This window comes from Microcaecilia unicolor, chromosome 1, assembly GCF_901765095.1.
Source record: "Microcaecilia unicolor chromosome 1, aMicUni1.1, whole genome shotgun sequence".
NCBI lineage: Eukaryota > Metazoa > Chordata > Amphibia > Gymnophiona > Siphonopidae > Microcaecilia > Microcaecilia unicolor.
The window spans coordinates 618313715-618337100 of NC_044031.1; the positions used below are offsets into that span (position 1 = coordinate 618313715).

Here is a 23386-nt window from a genome sequence, read left to right on the forward strand (position 1 = left end):
AGGGCTCTGTCTTGGGACCTCTTCTTTTCTTCATCTATACTTATCCCCTTAGTGCTCTGATCTCTTCCTATGGTTTTCAGCATTATATTTATTTATTTATAGCATTTATACCACACATTATCCCAAACAAGTTTGGGTTCAACATGGTGTACATCAAACTTTATATCATCAAATCAAAAGAATGACTCATTTGAAAATAAACTAACTAAGAGAATTACAATGGTCAACAGTGGCAAGGAATTCACTAAATCAGTGGTTTCCAAATCTGATCCTGGAGGCAACCCTGCAAGTCAGGTTTTTGGGATATCCACAATTAATATTCACGAGAGAGATTTGCATGCAGTGGAGGCAATGCATGCAAATATCTCATGAATATTCATTGTTAATTGCATCGTTTGAATGATGTTATTTTACTGTGTTTTAGCTCGAACATTTTTAATGTGCAAAAATTGCTAGGTAGTAACGGTAAAATGTGAGCAACATCAACATAGCTTAAGATAATTAAACGTTGTTTAATAGCAACATGTAATAACATGTAAAAGGCCCCCTTAGGCAGTTAACTTTGGAGTTAACTGACTAAATCTAATTTTTGTTTTAATTTTGAGCTGGCCAATATATAGTTTATGCAGGCAGAAGAGTAAGGGACTGGAAGTCTTCTGGGGGCACTCATTGAAATGAATCCAAAATTTTTCTATTTAAGCAGAACCGCTTAAACAACAGTCCTAACAAATGCATAATGTAGCTGAAAATATAGTCATCCACCTAACGTTATGCAAAATCTACCTCACTGAATATCAGTCTCAATGTTTTTTCCCATTTTGCGCTGAAGTATAAAGGGCTCTATGTGTTCATTCCTTATTTTCCTAACTATGCTTCTTCTCATTTTCTAAATTAAACCTTTATTAAAGAAAATAATGATAAATCTCTAACCTTATCCTGTTTGCAGAAACTTTGCAAATATTTTGTGTTTATGACAGATGAATGTATGTAATTAATTTGTTATAATATCTGTAACCACATTGAACTGTTTTGGATAATGTGGGATATAAGAATATAAAAAAGGCTCCAGGGGAGATCCGGGAAATTATAGACCGGTGAGTCTGATGTCAGTGTCGGGGAAAATGGTAGAGGCTATTATTAAAAACACATCCGAGGACATGGATTACTGAGACCGAGTCAGCACGGCTTTTGTGTGGGGAAATCTTGCCTGACCAATTTACTTCAATTCTTTGAAGGAGTAAACAAACATGTGGACAAAGGGGAACCAGTTGATATTGTGTATCTGGATCTTCAAAAGGTGTTTGACAAGGTACCTCATGAAAGGCTACAGAGGAAATTGTAGTGTCATGGGATAGGAGGAAATGTCCTATTGTGGATTAAAAACTGGTTGAAGGATAGGAAACAGAGAGTGGGGTTAAATGGGCAGTATTCACAATGGAGAAGGGTAGTTAGTGGGGTTCCTCAGGGGTCTGTGCTAGGACCGCTGTTTTTTAAATATATTTATAAATGATTTAGAGATGGGAGTAACTAGCGAGGTAATTAAATTTGCTGATGACACAAAGTTATTCAAAGTTGTTAAATCGCGACAGGATTGTGAAAAATTACAAGAGGACCTTACGAGACTGGGCGGCTAAATGGCAGATGACGTTTAATGTGAGCAAGTGCAAGGTGATGCATGTGGGAAAAAAGAACCCGAATTATAGCTACGTCATGCAAGGTTCCACGTTAGGAGTTACGGACCAAGAAAGGGATCTGGGTGTCGTCGTCGATAACACACTGAAACCTTCTGCTCAGTGTGCTGCTGCGGCTAAGAAAGCGAATAGAATGTTGGGTATTATTAGGAAAGGTATGGAAAACAGGTGTGAGGATGTTATAATGCCGTTGTATCGCTCCATGGTGCGACCGCACCTTGAGTACTGTGTTCAATTCTGGTCGCCGCATCTCAAGAAAGATATAGTAGAATTGGAAAAGGTGCAGCAAAAGGCGACTAAAATGATAGCGGGGATGGGACGACTTCCCTATGAAGAAAGATTAAGGAGGCTAGGGCTATTCAGCTTGGAGAAGAGACGGCTGAGGGGAGACATGATAGAGGTATATAAAATAATGAGTGGAGTGGAACAGGTGGATGTGAAGCGTATGTTCACGCTTTCCAAAAATACTAGGACTAGGGGGCATGCGATGAAACTACAGTGTAGTAAATTTAAAACAAATCGGAGAAAATTTTTCTTCACCCAACGTATAATTGAACTCTGGAATTCGTTGCCGGAGAAAGTGGTGAAGGCGGTTAGCTTAGCAGAGTTTAAAAAGGGGTTGGACGGTTTCCTAAAGGACAAGTCCATAAACCGCTACTAAATGGACTGGGGAAAAATCCACAATTCCAGGAATAACATGTATAGAATGTTTGTATGTTTGGGAAGCTTGCCAGGTGCCCTTGGCCTGGATTGGCTGCTGTCGAGGACAGGATGCTGGGCTCGATGGACCCTTGGTCTTTTCCCAGTGTGGCATTATTTATGTACTTATGAATGAATGAATAAATAAATAAATAAATACATACATACGATGACTAAGTAAGTACATAAAATTTCTTGTGGAAATTCAAAGCAGTTGCTGAGAAAATGGCAAAAAATTACAGGGGGGTTACTTTTACCACTACACTTAACTTCAGCACAGAAACCCTTTCTGCATCGTGCAGCTAATACGAGTACACAGACCACTTGTTAATTATGTGCTTCTGCCTGTGGTAGCTTTCTGCATGGACCCCTTAATTTGTAAGACTTTAAAAGGGTTTCAGCTCCTCCCTCTCACAAGCCAATCTTTTAGCTATTAAACTTGATTTATATGTCTCCCTCCCACCTCTGCAGTCATCCTGCTCTCCTGTTCTACATACTGGGATGGAAAATGTAGCTTCCTTCTCTCTCCATCCCATCTCTGATAACTTGGGCCAAAGACAATTCTATCACTAGTAAGCCCCAATCTGGGCACTTTCCACAGCCACAGCTCTCTCTCTCTCGTGTTATTTTTGCTCAGTGGTAGGGAGAATGATGTTCCTTGTGCTAGACTCAAGGTTCTCATCTGGAGGGGGGGGGGGGGGGGGGGTCCCTACAGCTGGCCAGCTCCTTTGGCTTCTTTCTCTCAGGCGAGCTGAAGTTCTTCAGTTTTGTACTGTCTGCTCACCAAGGATAAAATCAACTCTGGATGATTACATTTTAGAAAACTTGGACATTTGTATACAAATTCATATTTAGTCTCCATGGCAATTCATCATCTTAAAATGGAAATGGGTTAAATTAACAAACATGATGAAAACACACCCATAAGGATAGTTACATGGCAGTGTCAAATACAGAATCCAGACTTTACCCCTTACTCCCCCACAGCTAAGGATCCTCTGTGCTTATCCCAGGCTTTACCCCTCACTCCCCCAAGCTAAGGATCCTCTGCACTTATCCCGGGCTTTACCCCTCACTCCCCCACTACAAACCGACCCCTCTGGTTTTACCCCTCATTTCCCCAAAACGAAGGATCTTCTGTGCTGATTTCAGGCTTTATTCCTCACTTCCCCATAGCTAAGGATCCTCTGTGCTTATCCTATACTTTACCCCTCACTCCCCTGCACAGTTAAGGATCCTGTGTGCTTATCCCAGACTTTATTTCTCATTTCCTACAGATGCAAATGGGCTTAGTGACTGAGGGAAACAGAGGATCACAAATTGTTAAGACCTGTGATAGAAGAGTAGGAAGGCATACATGGGTAGGCTGTTTGGAACAAATGGTACTTTTTCACAGACATCTTCACCGTTTCTATAAGGCTACAAAAGCTCCAGTAGCAAAGCAAGAACAGGAGGATGGTTTTCTGTGAAACAACCTTTAATGCACATTACCTGCTCTGTATCTGTGACTCCATCCTCCTCCACGCTCTCAGACTTAGTCAGCTTCATCCACAAATCCAATGAGTACAGATGCCAGTTAAAGAGAATCAACTGTGTTTCCAGAGCTCAATTGTCCATGACAAACAGCATAAAGTCCTGGAGGAGTGGGGCAATTTTATAACCACTATGTTTCTATAAAATATTCCAAAGACTTGCCTATTTTCTAAAATGGGAGCATATGCACTTTTATTAGGCACTTGGAACAATAGTGCACAAATACTTATGCACAAATGTATACCTGCTCAGAGGCCGATGCAAATATGTACATATGTATTTTACAAAGTACATATATATATTGCAATTCCATCTCTGATCCACCCAGAATATACCACTGAGAAAACCTGTATATGCTTGTCTGCATGGGTATCTATACAGGCATATTCACCTGCGCAACTTTGTAATCACCATTTTCTGCACGTAAACATGATCAACACATGGAAATGTAATCAGGCTCCAAATGTAACCATACCAATTGCTATTGTGAGTGCTCAGTTTGCGGTAACCTCCACCCCCACCCACACAAATAGTATACCATAGCCAGTACACAAATCAGAAGTACACACTAAACCAAACACTCCTAACAAAACAAAAACATGAAGAAAAAAAATACTTTCACAATGAAGGAAAAAAAAACCCAATATTGCAGTTTCGGGGCTCTTTCATTAGGAATGCTAAGGGATCTTTTTGAATCAAAACTTCTGTAACATTCTTTATTGATCGGCTGATTTTTATTTTTAAATACTTATATCTTCCATACCTGGGGGTCCCTGTCATAGCACTAGCTGATTCAGGAGACAGATTGGAAACTTGTGTTACTGCTGAAAAGAATATTTATTGTGTTGTCAGGGAAAATGAGTAAATTTAAAACATAAATGTTTATTTACTCATTTTCACTGACAATACACAAAAAATATTCTTTTGAGAAGTAAACCTTATGTAGATTTTCATGGTTTATTTCAGCTTTATCTATTTTGATAAATGTGTTAATGAAATTTTGTTTTACCCCAACATCTCCTGCTCTATTAGTTCTGCCATCAGTCTGGACCAAAAGATACAAATCGGTGGAACTACAGGCCTGAGACCAATGATTTCTTCAAAGTCTCATGAACTTTGACTGCCTCTACCACATGACCAAGCCACTTTCAGAGTTTACTGTGAAACTAAAAAAGTACTGGCAAAAACAAACAAACAAACCCCAAAACAAACAAACAAAAAACTAATTAGAGAACCATAGTGCAAGACAGACAGGATGTGATAAAATTCCCATTTTGTGTCATCCTGGGTTTATGGGGAAAGAAGTGCTGTGGGCTGTCTTACAAAAAGACAAGATTACTACAGGAGTTTTTAAACTGTACATCGTGGCTGTCCTTTGAGACAGGCGAGCTTGGTCTTAAAGATTTTACCCGTCTTTCTTTGGAGATATTGGACAGGTACACATTACAAACCACTTACAACCTAACCCTGACCCCTGAGGCAGGCGCTGTTTCATGCCGAAACACGGCCCGTGTCGGGCCACTTATCAATAAATTACTCCTGTTGTCTCAGTCTTGAAGGCCCAGTGTTGCTTTGTTTGTATACTTTCTATGTATGCTGTTTACCCTCTCTGTTCATTCTGTCTTGGAAAAAATACACTTATATCCACATGGATGTGGTCTACAACTCAGATAGAAGAACTGAATGGAGAGCCAGCCAGAGGCATCCAAAAGTTTGGAATGAAGAGCAGATGCCAACTTGTTGGATGTGGACTAGAATATCCTTTCCATAAAATCTGTACAAAACAGAGAGCATGGATGCCTTTCAAGGAGCTCTGCTGAGACAAATAGTAATGGAACCCGCAAGGAAGGGAAAGACACTAGATCTAGTAATTACAAGTGACAACAGAAATCAATACATGGTAAGGTTTGATATCAAAGTTAAGGAAGAGTCCAAACACATCAAGCTTAAAGTTCTGGATTTCAAGTCTTCTGACTTTGGCAAAAGGGAGTGGTACCTGGAAGAGGAGCTGGCAGGTGGAAAGAAAAGGGGGAAAAGGCAAAACAATGGGATAAACTGGAAGCAGCTATAACTGCAAACAGGGGGTGCCAAGGTGTTCTCTTAGCAGTAGGACAGCCCTTGCTGAGTTCTCGGGTCTTGCTGTTATTAACAGGTATTTCCTGACTGCAGAGTCGGCATGAGTTCACCCCAAAATGCCTGATTGACAGTGGCTGGTGTGTAAGATGAACAAAGTGGAGACCAAGCTTGCTTCAAAGTCCACAGCAGTGGGGGATGTAAGATGAGCCAGAGCGCCTATCAGACCACTGTGGTAGAATGCATGATCCAGCATGATGGCAGCGGGGCCCTGACCACAGTGAGCTGCCGGGTCTGGCTGCAGATCAGAGCTTTATGTTAGATATTCTGCTGGCTGAAATTTGAAATGGGAATGCCTTGCTCAACAGTAAATTGAATAATATACAGGCTGAGATGGGCTCGGTCACCCCAGCACTACAGGAGGCTGTGAGTCATATCGAACATATAGAACAACACCTGTTATCTGCTGAAAATGATTTAAGGGAATTTCAGAGAGCAGCCACATGTACCAGAGATACCTTACAGCAGTGGTCTTCATTAATTTTTAAGTTGGGGGCCACTATGGATCCAAACAAGCTGAAGGAGAGCTATCAAATATCTTCCTATGACTGGACGTGACACTGTTGACCAGCATATGTCAATAATATTTAGTCTACCTTCAAACGTTTAATTGAGGGTATTTTCAAGGATGTGGGTGTTTTCAAATAGAGAGTTGCACAGGGACAGAAATCCAACCTGTCCCCGCTGCAAGTAATCTCCTCCATCCCAGTTCCTGGCCCATCAAGCCCTTGCCGTGAAGCAGTCACCTCCCCCCCTCCCCCCCCCCCCCCAACTAAGAAAGCCAGGTTCTGTAAGCAGTAAAAATACTAGTAAAAGTAACATAAATCATTTTCTTCCGTACTCTAAGACAGCCGATGTACAAATCAGCACAGGACCCAAAGCAGTCCAAAATTCAAAACAAGCAAAGTCAGAAACAACACATTTTATACCTAATTGTTCAACCACCCTTAGGATTCACCTTTGGGATTAAAAAGCAAAACCATGTACATGTAAGGACTATATAAAGGAATTAAAACAAAGTTTAAAGCAAATGCCCTTAATATATAATACTTGATGCGATATTCACATAGCAAGCAGCCTGAAGCAACAGATTTACTGAAAATAAACAACTTTGTATGAACTTGGCAGCTAATAGTGTTCTCAACTGGACAATGTTGGCACACTTACACTGATGCTCGACAAGACTTCTACATGAAGGAAGCCCTTTTCTAATTATTCAATACTTTTCTGTGAAAAAGTAGTAATAAAAAAGGCAAGTGCATTTTAATAATATACCACTGCAATTTACAAAACAAAAGGAGCAAGTTCCCACATGCCATCTTTTTCTTTTGATGTAGGCACAGGGGAAAAAAAAAAGATTTTAAATGATCCCAGATTTCAACTTAATTCATGTTTAATGTGGGATATAAATGCCATAAATAAGTAAATAGATAGAAACTCTGAATGTTGAGCACCTGATTCTCATAACATGCTGTCTGTTTTAGTGGGCCTTTGGTACCAGGAGAAAAAAATCTCTGCAAGAATATAACACATGCTAGGATGTCCCTATAACCAGCCCCTCCAAATAACACACTGATTACGATTTATAACAAATTACTACTCTACCTATGAAAAGTTATTCCGTCATACCTCCTCTGTGTACATCCGTATGCTGCACAAGCTGGCATATTTGAAAATATAAGGGAGATTAAATAAAAATGACACCAACAATAAAGAACGACAACATGAATGCAGCAGCTCATAGGTTTGCTTGCTTTGTTTTGAGTGTACAGTGATGACAGTGGCATGAGAAAGGAGAAACAGACTTACCCTTTTACCTTCCCGACTTCAACCATCCACCTCCCCTCTGACCCTGGGTGCCCTCCCGGCACCCAGCTCGAGGCAGCCTGATGGTCTAATGGCTTCTTCAGAGCAGGAAAGATCCCCACTCTTTCTGCCCGGTACCATAGTGCTGATCCTCTCCTCTCTGCTTTTTCAAAATGGCTGCCGAGACTTCCGGTGGCAGTCTCGCAAGACTTCCACGGAGCGGTAGATATTGTGCACAATATCTTTCTGAAAAATTGGTTCTAGAACGTTCAACATCTTTAGAATTTTCACAGCATTGTTTGTTGCAACTTCCATCTTTAAAGACAGTTAAATTGTCATTGACTAGGAACCTGGCCTTTAGTTATGTGGGTCCATGCTTATGGAATCCTCTGTCTGATGTGGTTAGCAGTTTAAGTGGCTATTTCAGTTTTCAAAAAGTCTTGAAAACCTGGATGTTTCACAATACCTTTGATGATTTTTGATTGCATCCTTTTCTGAGGTTTTATTATGAATATTGATAGGTAGGATTTAATTTCAGTTGCCCTATCTGTTTTCTAGTAATATGCCTTTTTTGTTATTGTAAACCACTTTAAAACTTGTGTGTAAGGCAGTATATAAAATTATTAGATCAAATTAAATGTACCTGAAAAAGTTGTTACTATGAGTTTCTGTGGCAAGTTTCTCTTCATATTCTCTTTTAGCCTTCTTTACCAACTTGCCACTGCTTATGTTACATTTTCTTCATTCTGATACTTTTTTCTTTGAAGGATGTTCTTTCGGCTCTAATAGCCTTTCACTTCACCTTTTAACCATGCTGGCCGTTGTTTTCTCTTCTTTCCACATTTATTCATACATGGAATACATCTGATCTGGGCTTCCACAATAGTATTTTTAAAGACGTCCATGCTGGATTTAAAGCCCTAACCTATGCGGCTGATTCTTTTAGCTTCTTTTTTTAAACTATGTTCCTAATTTTATCATAGTCGCCCTTTCAAAAATGAAATGCTGCTACAGTAGATTTCCCTGGTGACTGCACTCCAGATATTAACTCCAATTTGATCATGCTATGATCACTGTTTCCCAGCGAACCCAACACAGTTACCTCTCATACTATGCCCTGCATTCCACTAAGGACTAGATTTAAAATAGCTTCCCCTCTTGTCAGTTCCTGGACCAGTTACTCCAAGAAGTCATTTATTACATCTAGGAATTTCACCTCCCAGGTGTTTCTTGATTTAACATTTATCCAGTCAATATTAAGGAAATTGAAGTCAAAATATACAAAATTACTTCTACAAGTATGTCTTTAGTATCTTGGATGGATATTTAAAAAAACATTTCCCCTGAAGCAGCCTGGTTAAGGTGAAACAGGGAACCACTGTTGGGATGTTTAAGGATCATTTACCTGATGGATATAAAGAGTACTGGAATATGATTTGTCATCCAAGATAAGTACTAAGTGCTATTGATCAGCATTACTATTGTCTTAAGTCAATATCGTATCTTTGAAAAAGGTTATCTTGTTTTTGTTCTATGAATACCATTGAAGTGGCGTTTTTTTTAGACTGATGATTAAAAGGAGCCCTTTTTATTTATGAAGCTTTATCGTTCAAACTGAGGTGTTCTCTGATATATACTAAGGTCTTTCTTTCTGTACTATTTTTCATTAAATGATACAAAATATATCTTGAAATACCGAAGACATAATTGTAGAAGTAATTTTGTATGTTTTGATATTAAGTTTTACAGATTCTGCAAATTATAGGAAACTGAAGTCACCCATTATTATTCTGTTGCCCAATTTGCCAGCTTTCCTAATTTCTGTCCTTCGAGCATACAGCTTCCTCCCCCAAATCCCTTTCTGTCACAAGCTTGGGTAGAAAAGCAAAGTAACAAAATTACAAAAACCAGAATGAAGATGGGGTCACCCCAGAATTCTCCAAGGGCCACCATTGCATTCAAGTACACTGCCTTACAAAGTGTGCTAGTGAAACTTGAGGATTTGCTATTTTTCTATTTGCAATACCCCCTGAAGCTGAAGACTTTATCGAAGGACAAGTAGAAACTACAGCCCAATATTCATGTGACTGTAAGGCTTTAGGGAATCCCATGCACCTCCTTGGGACTCTAAGATGTTAGGGAAGAGTCTTAATGGGTGTAGCTGGTTTATTCGTATTTCCCCTATATTAAAGCAACTTCACTAGCTCCCTATAGACTATAGGATTAATTTAATATATTATGTATGGTTATTAAAGTGTTTTTGAAGCAGGACTGCCTAAGTTATGGATTTTTCAGTCACTGATAGCGTTAAGATCTACAAATACAGTGTTGTTGGAAGTTCCATCATATAATAAAAATCAAGTTGGAAAAATATCATTCATCAATATTTTAGGTGATTGGATCACAACTCTGGAATAATTTGCCATAGGAAATAAGAGATACACAAAGCCCTTGGGCATTTAAAAAGGAACTTAAAACTTTGTTGTTTCAGTAGACATATTTAGAAATTTGACACGAGGCACATTCAAGTAAATGATAGTGTAAGATATATTTAATTGTGAAGAGGGAGATTTGATGTTGAATTTTGTAATGTGTCTATTTTATAAATTATGTATGTCAATGATTGTAATCCACTTAGAACGTTCAAGACTATAAGTGCTTTAAATAAATAAAATAATAATTAAAAAAAAAATTTTTTTTAAATCAATTCCATGCACCAGAGCCCAGCCCTGAACCTTCCCTGTGACTGTAAGGTGTTAGAGAACCCCATGCACCTGAGCCCAGCCCAGAACCCTCCCCCTTACCCTGCCTGTAACCCCTTGAACCTGAGCCCAGCCCAGAACCCTCCCCATTACCCTGCCTGTAACCCCTTGAACCCGAGCCCAGCCCAGAACCCTCCTTACCATGAGGGTGACTAAGGTTTAAGGTAATGCTATGCACTCTAGCTCTCCCCAGCATCCATGTAAGGTTTAAAGGAACTCCATGCACCTGAGCCCTCCTACCATCTGTGTGGCTATGGTAGGTCATGAGGTGTGACTGTAAGGTGTTAGCAACAGTGTGTGCACTACCTTGACCTCTAGCCCTCTTACCATCAGAGTCTGACTGTAAGATGTTAAGAACAATGTGAGCCCTGATTCTCCACAGCACATCAAAGGATATTTTGAGGACAAGGATGAGGATGAGGCAGCCAAAGGCTGGCATGTACATTCCAATGGAGACGAAGCGGGAAAGCGAAGGTAGGAGGTAGAAGAAGTATGACTGGTGAAGGCGCTCCAGCAGGTTGTTCAGTTTCCGGAACATTCCTTCCAGTGTCCTGAAAGTGGAAAAAAAGAAAAAGAGAGAGGAGAGTATGTAAGAGGAGGAGAAAAACGTATCACTGCAAGTGAATGAACTAGCGACTCCTTGGGATCTTTTGTGTGTTTCCCTGGTGAAAAGATAGGCCGTCTATGGTCTCTGTATTGCTGTAGTGGGGCTTCCAGTTCAGTATGGCTCAGGCTAATTTGTCACACGGATATGGAGTAACAAACACAGTGTGGAGTAAATTCTATAAATGGCACCTAAAGAAATCAGTGCTGAAAAGAACTCACTTAAGCAGTATTCTATAAGGCAATCCTAAAGTTTGGTGCGGTTTATAGAATACGCACTTAAGCAGAAAGTTGTGTGTAAATTAGGAGTGGCCATTTACACCAACAAAAACGTGGTACAAATGCCTGCTCCTAAATTTACGTGCAGAGCACCATTATTCTGTAATTACATGTGTAACTCAAAGCCACACCCCCATTCTGCCCCGGAACGCCCATGACCCTCCCATTTCCGTGTCCCCTTCTTTGGGCCATGTGTAAACTTTAGGTGCCGATCCCATGCCTAACTTTACGCACATTGGTCCCAATTAAATCTAATTAGTGCCAACAGCTTGTTAAAAAGCCAATTGGCACTAATTAGATTGTTATTCAATTAAATTGTGTGCGCAAATCAGGAACGTGCCTAAATTTGCATGAGCAATTTTTGTCAACTTTACAGAATCAGGGAGTGTATGTGGTATCTCCAGCACCAGACATTGTCCAATAGGAGAAAGTCACCCAATAACATTCGGAGCTTTTCAATTCATTGTCACTCTGCAGGAATGTTGTGTACAATTAAAAAAAACCCCACATTTGATAGGATTTAGTACTCGAAGCAGTAGTCTCACTTTTACCTCTTGACTTCTTATGGCGGGGATGTGCTAATGATATAATCTACCCAAAGGTATAGAAGCTTCAGGCAGTTTAACTAACTTCACAATGAAGTTCCCTAGTTTACAAATAAATAGAATTCCAAATTTGAAATGTTTGTGAATAATTTAACACCAGTATTAATGACAGGATTAAAAGCGCTGTACTATTTAAATAGGACCAATACTCAAAGGATTTATGTTCCTAACTCTGAAACTGGCCTCTTTGAAAAAGTGGGAAAATTGCTGTGTCCTGGAATGTAAATATTGGTTGTTCCTCTGAATGGTAGTGCATCAGATCTGAGCCTTTAATGGTGGCAGTTTTCCGTTGTCTCAGAGCTCAGCCCTGCTGCCAGCTCAGCTGCATCCTGAGAGCTCCCACAGTGCCAGAAACTGCACCAGAGCCCCTCTGTCTCAACGCCACACAAGACACGGCAGAGGCTGCTGCCAGCTGTAACCATTTGGAAGGACCCACATGCTGAACAGCACCTGCCTTTCTCTGCTGGTGCTGCAATGGAAAGCTGCTGGTTAGCACCACCAGCCCCCATCCTCCCCACTTGCTATCCCCTCACCAGCCCAAAATGTGAAGAGAGAAAGTGATCTCTCCTGGGGCGTTCAAGTTCTCCGCCACAGGCGGATTATCCTGGACCCTCACCAGCCCAAACCAGCAGGTCAGGACTCCCCCAAGGCTTTTTTCTGGCTGGATGGTTTGCTTGAACCCGGAGCACTCAAGAAACCTCTCTCATACACAGAGAAAAGAGTGATGACTATAGAAAACTGGGAGACTCCTTGCCCTTACCTCGGCTCTTATATTTCTGAGTCCAAGGTGTGTTAAAGGAAAATAAAACATAGCACAAATTATAAATGTATATACTGTGTATGCTAAATTAAAAATAACTTCCTTTATTATCACAACAATTTAAAATCACACCCATACCAAAAATTGATCTAACTTAGAGACGATAAAATAGTATTCTATACACAGTCACAGAGGACACAACTCCTACTCAAAAGAGCTAGAGCTAATATTATTCTTCCAAAACATAAAGTCCTACTGAATCTCAAAAAAAAAGTCTACGTGTAGACAATCATGAAAACATTCAGAGCAGCTGCAAAGAGTATTCTTGATTACCTGATGGCTTCACACTCCAGCAGTCATTCCTATAGTTTTTCAGTGAATAAAACCCACTGTTCCAGCTTGCTCGACAATCCTCAATAAGTTTCAGGTAGTCACATCAATCCAAGAACAACCTAACCATGCATTTTCCAAATCAAGATGACAAAACTGAAGTTCCCACTCCAAACAAGTCCATGTTTCACTGTTGAGTCTTCAGGAGTGACCGTTGGCGTTCTCCACACTTGCTATGCCGATCTCGATTCGGAAAATACATGGTTAGATTGTTCTTTGGATTATGTGACTACCTGGAATGTATTCAGGATTGTCAAGTGAGCTGGAACTGTGGGTTTTATTAATTGAAGAACTGTAGCAATGACTGCTGGAGTGTGAAACCATCAGGTGATCAAGCATACTCTCTGCAGCTTCTCTGAAGGTTTTCATGATTGTCTACACTTAGACTTTTTTTTTTTTTTTTTGAGATTCTGAGATTCAGTGGGTCTGTGTTTAGGAAGAGTTATATAAGTTCTAGCCCTCTGAGTAGGAGTTGTGTCCTCTGTGTTTGCGTATAATATATTGATGTATATCCGTTATATCCGTCTCTAGGTTAGATCACTTTTGACCCAAATGGAATAAAAAAAACAAAACAAAACAAACTTCAGTGTGGTAGAACACCACTTCCCACCCCCCACATTACACTTACTTGCCAATGGTGCTCATGTCATACTTATACTGACGGAAGCTGTTGATGCCACGCATGGTGATGGCCTCGATGTGGTAACGCAAGAACAAACCATGGTCCCCCTGTGGCCGACCACTGCCCTGTTTCAGTACCATCAGCATGGTGGTCTCCAGGCTGTGCAGATAGGTGGAGAAGGAATCCCAGTCTCCTCGTGGCAGCTGAGAGACAGATATGAGTAAAGAAGGTTATGTATTTATTTCAGCTTATTAAATCATCCCTATAGAATCCATTCTGCCTTGGAATTAGAATATGGAATCCTATTCTCCACTGCAGCTATGGACAGACAGATGCTAATTTCACTGTAATTTGGAGGTCTTCCAGTCATTCTACTCATGCTAGGAAGACCTCCCCATACCCTCAAGAGAAGCAGAGACCCTCCCCAACCCCCACTGCTACAACATAAGAACTTCTCCACATATCCCCTGAGGACTCAAATACCAGGTCTCATATCTTCAGAAGGCCACAGGACCCCTCACCTTAACTAGTACAGCACAGGGTCTTCTCACTATATCATCCCGTCAATCCTTTTCTGCATGGTGCCGAGTTAGGACCTCACATCCAACCATAAAGGGTGCAGAGCTGGTTCCCCTCTCCATATCCCCTCTGCCCTTCTCCTATCTCTGAATGGTGAAAAAGAAGGGTCTTGCTTTGCCTTGAACCTTGCAGAACTGGGCTCCACCTCAGTATCCCTTCAAGACTCTGCTGCCCTGGACTTTGCAAACTGGGGACAACTTACTTTGTTTTGAATAAGGCAGAGTATGGATACCTATCCCTTCCTCTCTAGGGATCTATGGCTCGCTACCTTGTGTCCTGGATGATGAAGAACTGAAGCCCTCCATATCCTCCTGGGATCTCAAGGCCCTTTATCTTGACCAGGAGGATGTATAGCATAGGTTCTCCTCCATTCCCTCTGGGATCTCAGGAACCTTTACCTTGTTCTGGAAGGTGCACAGCATGGGTCTACTCCCTTCCCTCATATCCCTATGGGGAACTACTCAATTCCAGTCCTCGAGGCCCACAGGCAGGCCAGGTTTTCAGAATATCCACAATGAATATGCATATGAGAGATCTGCATGCACTGCCTCCTTGGTATACAAATCTCTCTTACACATATTCATTGTGGAAATCTGAAAACTTAGCCTGCCTATAGACCTCGAGGACCAGAATTGAGAAGTCCTGCTCTGGGGTCTAAGGGTCCCTTACCTTACCCTGAATGGTTAAACTAAGGTTGCCAACTGGATCCAGATTCACAGGACAGGGTTGATCTGGTTCTGGGTTTACCCCAGTGCATGCTGGGACTTGTAACATAGTAACATTTCTACCTGGCTAATCCTCTCTTACCTTGCCTGTTCTGACTGCACTGTATTAAAAAAAAAACTGTTATATTTGATATTGTTTACTGGACACTGCATTTGAAAACAGTTCTCTCTGTTAAGAGCTTTTATTTCCTCAGTATTTTTGAACTAGACTTGCTTCTGCCCTTCCTCTACTGGTCCCTAGTAGGCAGGATTGAAAGGCTGAGGCTGAGATGTGGCTGGCCTTCTAAAATAGGGGAACTAAAGGCAAACACACGGTCTTTGTTTGAGATCTGCATTTGGATTGAAATCTGTCTGAGATAAGCCACATTTTCTGCATTCCCTCCCTCTCATTTCTACCTGGCTAATCTTTTCTTACCTTGCCTGTTCTGATTGCACTGTATTAAAAAAAAACTGTTATATTTGATATTGTTTACTGGGCACTGCATTTGAAAGCCTTTATAGCTTCACAGCTAGTAAACCCACAGATCTTGCTTCTTAGGCCCTACCTCTTAGCCCAAAAACACATAGTAAAAATTTTTTTTAGGTATATTAAAAGCAAGAAGCCAGCAAAACAATCAGTTGGACTGCTAGATGACCGAGAAATAAAAGGGGCAATCAGAGAAGACAAAGTCATAGCGGAGAGATAAAATTAATTCTTTGCTTCGGTCTTTACCAAGGAAGATACCAGTGCCAGAAATGGTATTCAAAGCTGACGAGTCAAAGAAACTGAATGAAATCTCTATAAACCTAGAGGATATAATGGTGCAACTTGACAAATTGAAGAGTAGCAAATTACCTGGACTGGATGGTATTCATCCCAGAGCACTGATAGAATTGAAAAATGAACTTGCAGAACTACTGTTAGTAATATGTAATTTATCTTTAAAATCAAGAATGGTACCAGAAGATTGGAGGGTGGCCAATGTAATGTCGATTTTTTAAAAAGGTCCTAGAGGAGATCCATGAAATTATAGACCAGTGAGCCTGACATTGGTATCAGGCAAAATGGTAGAGACTACTATAAAGAACAAAATTACAGAACATATTTAAAAGCATGGATTAATGAGACAAAGCCAACATGGATTTAGTAAAGGGAAACCTTGCCTCACCAATTACACTTCTTTGAAGGGGTGAACAATAATGTAGATAAAGGTGAGCCGGTTGATATTGTGTATCTGGATTTCCAGAAGGCGTTTGACAAAGTACCTCATGAAAGACTCCAGAGGAAATTGGAGAGTCATGGGATAGGAGGTAGTGTCCTATTGCGCATTAAAAACTGGTTAAAAGATAGAAAACAACTCCCTAGTGTGGGTTGACATTGAAGTGCCATTATTTTACCAGCAGACACGTAACTGGCGTTTCCCAAATTACCTAGCAAAGAACAGTGAATTCCAAGACTTTCTTAAAAAAAAATGGTCAGATTACCTTTATAACAATAGTGGCCACATAGATCAACCAGAACTACTCTGGAGTGCAGCTAAGGCTGTCCTTCGAGGCGAGATCATTGCCTTTGTTCATGCCAAAAATAAGAAGCAATCCATAGCAATAACACGATTAGAGCAGAGTCTACGGAAAGCTAAGTCCCAATTTATTAAACGCCCGACCGAAGAGACTAAAGAACAATTGCGAGCAATTCAAGTAACACTGAATGCTTTATTACAGGAGAGGGGACAGAGATTTTTAGCGACTCAGCGATGTAAATTTCAAAGATTTGGGAATAGGCCAGGAACACTACTATCACACCTAGTCAATGCATGGGGACCCCGCAAGCCAATAGTGACACTCAGAGATTCGACAGGGAAGGTATATAATAAAAGTGACAAAATAGCTGAGCTTCTCTCAAAATTTTTTGCCAACCTGTACAGCTCACCTGTCGAACCAGAAGTAGGGCAGATAAACCAGTTTTTAGATAAGGCTGGGCTACCTAAATTATCAGAAAAAGAAAGACTCGAAATGGAGGCACCCCTGGAGGCAAAAGAGATTCAGGAAGTCATCAAGTCAATGCCTACAGGGTCGGCTCCAGGTCCAGATGGATATTCTGGGGAGTTTTACAGGCTATTGCCCAGCTCCTTCTACCCAGTGATACATGCATTTTATGAGCAAGTAATAGAAGCAGGCCACTTCCCACAACACGCAAACTTAGCTTTAATATCTTTAATTTTGAAACCCGGGAAGTCAGATGACCTGGCCGACTCCTATAGACCCATATCACTTATCAATGTGGACTTAAAAATCCTAGCCAAGATTCTTGCCAACCGGTTATCAGGGATACTACCCAGGGTGGTGGGAGAGGAGCAGGTGGGATTCGTCAAAACCAGACAGGCAACTAAGAATGTACGTAGGCTCTTACTGGCAATGGCAGCGGGACAGCTGACAGAGACACCAACTGCTTTATACTCACTAGATGCCGAAAAAGCATTTGATAAAGTGAACTGGACATATCTGTTCGCCGTCCTGCGGTACATGGGCATTGGGGGATGGTTCTACAATGCAATCGTAGCACTATATACAGACCCGTCAGCTGCAGTAATAGTAAATGGGATTAGAGACAAGCCTTTCGAGATAGCGAGGGGTACAAGACAGGGCTGCCCACTGTCCCCAGCATTGTTTATCCTGTCATTAGAGCCCCTGCTGAGAGCTTTGAAGAAATCAGAAGAAGTCTCAGGAGTGCAGGTGGGGAATAAAATTATCAAAACCTTAGCGTTTGCAGATGACTTGATGATTGTGACAACTCATCCTTCAGCCTCGCTAGACCAGATTATACAGAAAACTGAGGAATATGGCCGAATCTCAGGGTTTACTTTGAACAAAAAAAAAATCACTGGCCATGGAGGCATATCCAGACAAAGGAGGCCCGGACCGGGAGGACTGCCCTCTGACCAAAGTAAAAGGGAAAATTAGATATCTGGGCACCAACATAACACAAGATCTGGGCAGACTATACCAAGAGAATGTTGAGCCCCTGCTGGAGACCACACGTCTAAAACTAAGAATGTGGGAATCATATCCTCTGTCGCTGTTGGGGCGCATCACTGTCTATAATATGATGATCGCGCCCAAGTGGATATATGTTTTCCAGACTCTCCCTCTGTTTCTGAAAACGGAAGATGAAAAACAGTTAAATAAGCTCATTCAGAGATTTCTATGGAGAGGACGAAAAGCAAGACTGCCGATACAATTATTGCACACCCCGCGAGAATATGGAGGCTTGGGCCTATTGAATATGCGTTATCTCACCATTGCCAGTGGCATGCGACATATCACAGATTGGTATAGGAATACCACAGAATTTTCAGACACACCCTTAGAAACTTCACTAACTCAAGGAGTTCATTTTAGCTGCTGGCTACATATGGGAATGGGCCAACAGCCTAGGCTCCTCCAACAATCATACCTACTTCCAACAGCCAGATCAGTATGGAGATGGGTATGTAAAAAGCACAACTTCTCATGGAGAGTGACCCCATATCTATCTATTTGTGAAAACCCGCAGTTCCAGCCCGGAATCATGCATGATGGGTTCCGTATATGGAGGCGAAGCGGTCTGGCATATATTCATCAAGTGGTAACAGAAGAGGGGCAAATGAGAACTTTTGAAGAACTACAGACACAATTTACCCTCAAACCAAGGGATCGTTTTCACTACTGGCAGTTGACTCATTATGTAAAAAGTTTGCCCTGGGAGTGCCTCACAGAGGATGTGCAGGAGGAACTTTCATCGGCATACTCCCTGCAGTCCCAGGGCAGAGTGTCATTGTCCATGAATCATCGTCATCTAAAAGACAGGACAGAAGAACCGGACTACCAGTTGCTGACTGAACAGTGGAACACGGACCTAGGCACGATCTTGCCACCAAATATAATACAGGAGTATGTCAACAAGGTCCAAAAAGCTTCCAAAATGGTTCAATACAGCGAAATGGAATACAAATTTGTAATGAGGGCATATATCCCTCCAAGGAGAGCCTTCCACATGGGAATATCCCCGGATGGTGCATGCCCTAAGTGTGGGGCGCACGGGGCGACACTTGGACACATGTTTTGGTCATGCCCCAGCATCCAAAAATTTTGGACAATACTTACCCAGTCGATCTCACAGATGTGGGGTGCTACCTGTAAGAAGGGACCACAGATGTTATTTGGAAAACCCATGATGGTGCACCCGATTCCGACAGGGTTTAAGGGATTTACTCATAGAGCCATAATGATTGCAAAAAAAGTTATACTTACTGAATGGATTACAAATAAAACTCCAACCTTGCAGCAGTGGCGTGGTTTGATGATAGACTACATGAAGTTTGAAAAGAAATTGGCAGACTATAAAAGTGAAAGAAGATTTACAGAAAAGGACTTCCATCGGATTTGGACTGCCTTCTGGCAAACTATCCCCTTAGGGGGAAGAGGCCGGATCCTGAATTTGTAGCAGAACTGCTTGGACAATCCAGTACAAACTGATCGGCTAAGGACATAAGAGCATAAGGGAGGGTGGACGTGGGAGGGAAGGGGGGGAGGGGGGGAGATAGGAAACAAGGTGCCTACGGGAAATATCACAGGAATATCAATAAGGACATTTGGAAAAGGTTTTAGGTCATGATAGATTAGAAGTTGATGTTAGTAAAATTGAGAGATAGTTGAAGTTATAAATAACCTGTTTATGTTAGACATGAAAATTGTTTAGAGCCTTTTCTGAATATGATATGGAATTTTCCGTGCAAATCAATAAACAAATTTAAATATAAAAAGATAGAAAACAGAGAGTAGGGTTAAGTGGTCAGTATTCTCAATGGAGAAGGAAAGATAGTGGGATTCCCTAGGGGTCTGTGCTGGGACCGCTGCTTTTTAACATATTTATAAATGATATAGAAATGGGAGTAACCAATGAGGTAATTAAATTTGCTGACGACACTAAGTTATTCAAAGTTGTTAAATCGCAAGAGGATTGTAAAAAATTACAAGAAGACCTTACAAGACTGGGAGACTGGGCATCTAAATGGCAGATGACGTTTAATATGAGCAAGCACAAAGTGATGCACGTGGGAAAGGGGAACCTGAATTATAGCTATGTAATGCAAGGTTCCACGTTAGGAGTCACCGACCAGGAAAAGGATCTAGGCGTCGTTGAAGATACGCTGAAACCCTCTGCTCAGTGTGTGGCGGCGGCTGAGAAATTAAATAGAATGTGAGGTATTATTAAGAAAGCAATGGAAAACAAAAATGAGGATGTTATATTGCCTTTGTATCGCTCCATGATGTAACTGCACCTTGAATATTGTGTTCAATTCTGATCACCGCATCTCAAAAAAGATATAGTGGAATTAGAAAAGGTACAGAGAAGGGCAATGAAAATGATAAAGGGGATGGGACGGCTTTTCTAGAAAGAAAAGCTAAAGCGGCTACGGCTCTTCAGCTTAGAGAAAAGATGGCTATGGGGAGATATGATAGAGGTCTATAAAATAATGAGTGGAGTGGAACGGGTAGACGTGAATCACTTGTTTACTCTTTTCCAAAAATACTAAGACTAGGGGGGGGCACGCAATGAAGCTACAAAGTAGTAAATTTAAAACAAATTGGAAAAAATATTTCTTCACTCAACGTGTAATTAAACTCTGAAATTCGTTGCCAGAGAATGTAGTAAAAGCAGTTAGCTTAGTGGAGTTTGAAAAAGGTTTGGATGGCTTCCTAAATGAAAAATCCATAGACCACTATTAAAATGGACTTGGGGAAAATCCACTGTGTATTTCAAGGATAAGCAGCATAAAATGTATTGTACTTTTTTGGGAACTTGCCAGGTAGCGCTGACCTGGATTGGTCACTGTTGGAAACAGGATGCTGGGCTTGATTGACCTTCTGTCTGTCCCCATATGGCAATACTTATGTACTTAAGGATATTAATCTAACTTCTCCTTCCCTTAAAATTGCTCCCAATAATAGGCAAGGAAGTAAACTGAACTACACCCACAGAGTAACCTGAACAAGTTCCTAGAAATCTCACAATAAACCTATCTGCTTCCTGTATTCCTCAGAACAGGGTAAGAGAAAAAATAGAGTTGGGATTTCACAGCCCTTTTGTTTCCCCTTTCATTTCCCTTGAACCACAGCCACAAAAAGCTCCTACATTTGAAATATGGCAAAGCCACACCGTGCCCCTAAAGCTGCAGCTCCCATTACAGCTATTGTCTGTCCAGACTGAATGCTTAGTCCCAGGCAAGATTCTAGTTTCATGTGATAAATGTATGCACATTGAATCCCTCATGAAAGAAGTACAAGAACTAAGAGAGGAGGTGGCAAAACTAAGAAGCATCTGTGACAACCAGAAATTCATCCTGTAGATGCATGTTGAAACATTGAAAATCTCCAGCAAAGGGAGAGATCTTGTGCAGAAATAGGACAGCTGGACAAAGGTCATCCTGCAAAATCAACTCCTCATCTTCAGTTGGACTGAAGAATCGGTTTGCAGCCCTAGAGGCAGAAGAGCTCAAAACATCTCAAGAACAAGAGGCGACAGTGATAAATAATCCCAAAACCGCTTGATCGGTGGCCAACAAGAAATGAAAGGTTTGGATGGCTTCCTAAATGAAAAGTCCATAGACCATTTTTAAATTGGACTTGGGAAAAATCGACTGCTTATTTCTAGGATACGCAGCATAAAATGTATTGTACTTTTTTGGGATCTTGCAAGGTACTTGTGCCTGGATTGGCCACTGTTGGAAACAGGATGCTGGGCTTGATGGACCTTCAGTCTGACCCAGTATGGCAACACTTATGGACTTATGTAGTGACGGTTGGTGATTCTCTTCTGAGGTGTACTGAGGAACCCATCTGTAGACCCACATCTAGGTGTCCCCCTTCACCCGGTGGTGGTGTACAGTTGTGGGTAGTGGGTTTTAGGGGGGCTCAGCACACAAGATAAAGGAGCTATGTTCCTGGGAGCATTTTATGAAGTCCACTGCAGTGCCCCCTAGGGTGCCCGGTTGCTGTCCTGGCATGTCAGGGGGACCAGTGCACTAGAAATGCTGGCTCCTCCCATGACCAAAGGGGTTGCATTTGGTTGTTTCTGAGATGGGTGTCCTTGGTTTCCATTATCGCCGAAAATCAGAAACGACCAAGTTTAGGGATGACCATCTCTAAGGACGACCTAAATTTCAAGATTTGGGTGTCCCCGACCGTATTATCGAAAAGAAAGATGGATGTCCATCTTGTTTTGATAATACGGGTTTCCCCGCCCCTCCATCGGGAAGTTTTGCGAGGACGTCCTCAACAAAACTTGGGCATCCCTTTCGATTATGCCCCTCTTTGTCACCTCCACCCTCTAGTTTAAATGTCTAGAAACATACCGTCTGAATTTGGAGTGGAGGAGTGGCCTATTGGTTAGGGTGGTGGACTTTGGTCCTGGGGAACTGAGGAACTGAGTTCAATTCCCGGCACAGGCAGCTCCTTGTGACTCTGGGCAAGTCACTTAACCCTCCATTGCCTGCCGCATACAGCCTGCCATGAGTGGGAAAGCGCGGGGTACAAATGTAACAAAAATAAAATAAAAATAAATAATTTGTCCCCAAGGATCCCTTTTCCTGTCAGAGAAAGATGTAGTCAATCATTACAGTATAAACTGTTAATTTGCAATGTATTACCCCATCCTCCTATGTATCTAAAACCTTCTTCTTTACACCAAGATTTGAGCCACTTATTGAATTCCTCCATTTTATGTAGTCTTTCCTCTCCCTTCCCACATGTAGGAATTACTTCAGAAAAAGCTGCAATCTGAACCAAAGACTTTAGTCCCTCCCCAAGCTTCTGGAACGCTCTATATGCCTTAAACTTGCCTCTGATAATGGAGTCTCCTAGCACTAAGAATTTTCCACTTTGCACCAATCTGACATTGTTTTGGGGATGTCTCTTGGATTGTGTTACATTCCTTGCCTCTGGTTCCACATCAGCACTTTTCTGAGCATCATAATACTCCAATGCAGCAAAGGAATTATACAGGGGCAAAGGTTGGGAGGCTGAATGCTTCTGTTTCACAGGTGTAATCTACCTGAGCCTACTGTGATCCATCTATTCCTCTGTTGCTTTATTCTTTGTAGCAATGCTGATGGAAAATAGGTTAGGAAATGGATAATCCTGGATGCTTTCTTAATTGTAGCTAATTCCATTCCTTCTTGA

The 23386-nt window shown here is 41.4% G+C and overlaps 1 protein-coding gene across 3 annotated transcripts in view; it reads right to left on the reverse strand.

The window, feature by feature from the left end:
- The window catches only part of GPAA1 (glycosylphosphatidylinositol anchor attachment 1), a 93340-nt gene that overhangs the window by 8199 nt on the left and 61755 nt on the right, over positions 1–23386 (reverse strand). For all 3 annotated transcript variants that reach the window (XM_030220069.1, XM_030220079.1, XM_030220087.1), the window contains 3 exons: positions 13890–14086; positions 11022–11175; positions 3882–3953 (listed from right to left, as the gene is read on the reverse strand). In XM_030220069.1, the coding sequence (XP_030075929.1) occupies positions 3882–3953; positions 11022–11175; positions 13890–14086 (423 nt within the window). The remainder of the gene's footprint in view (positions 1–3881; positions 3954–11021; positions 11176–13889; positions 14087–23386) is intronic.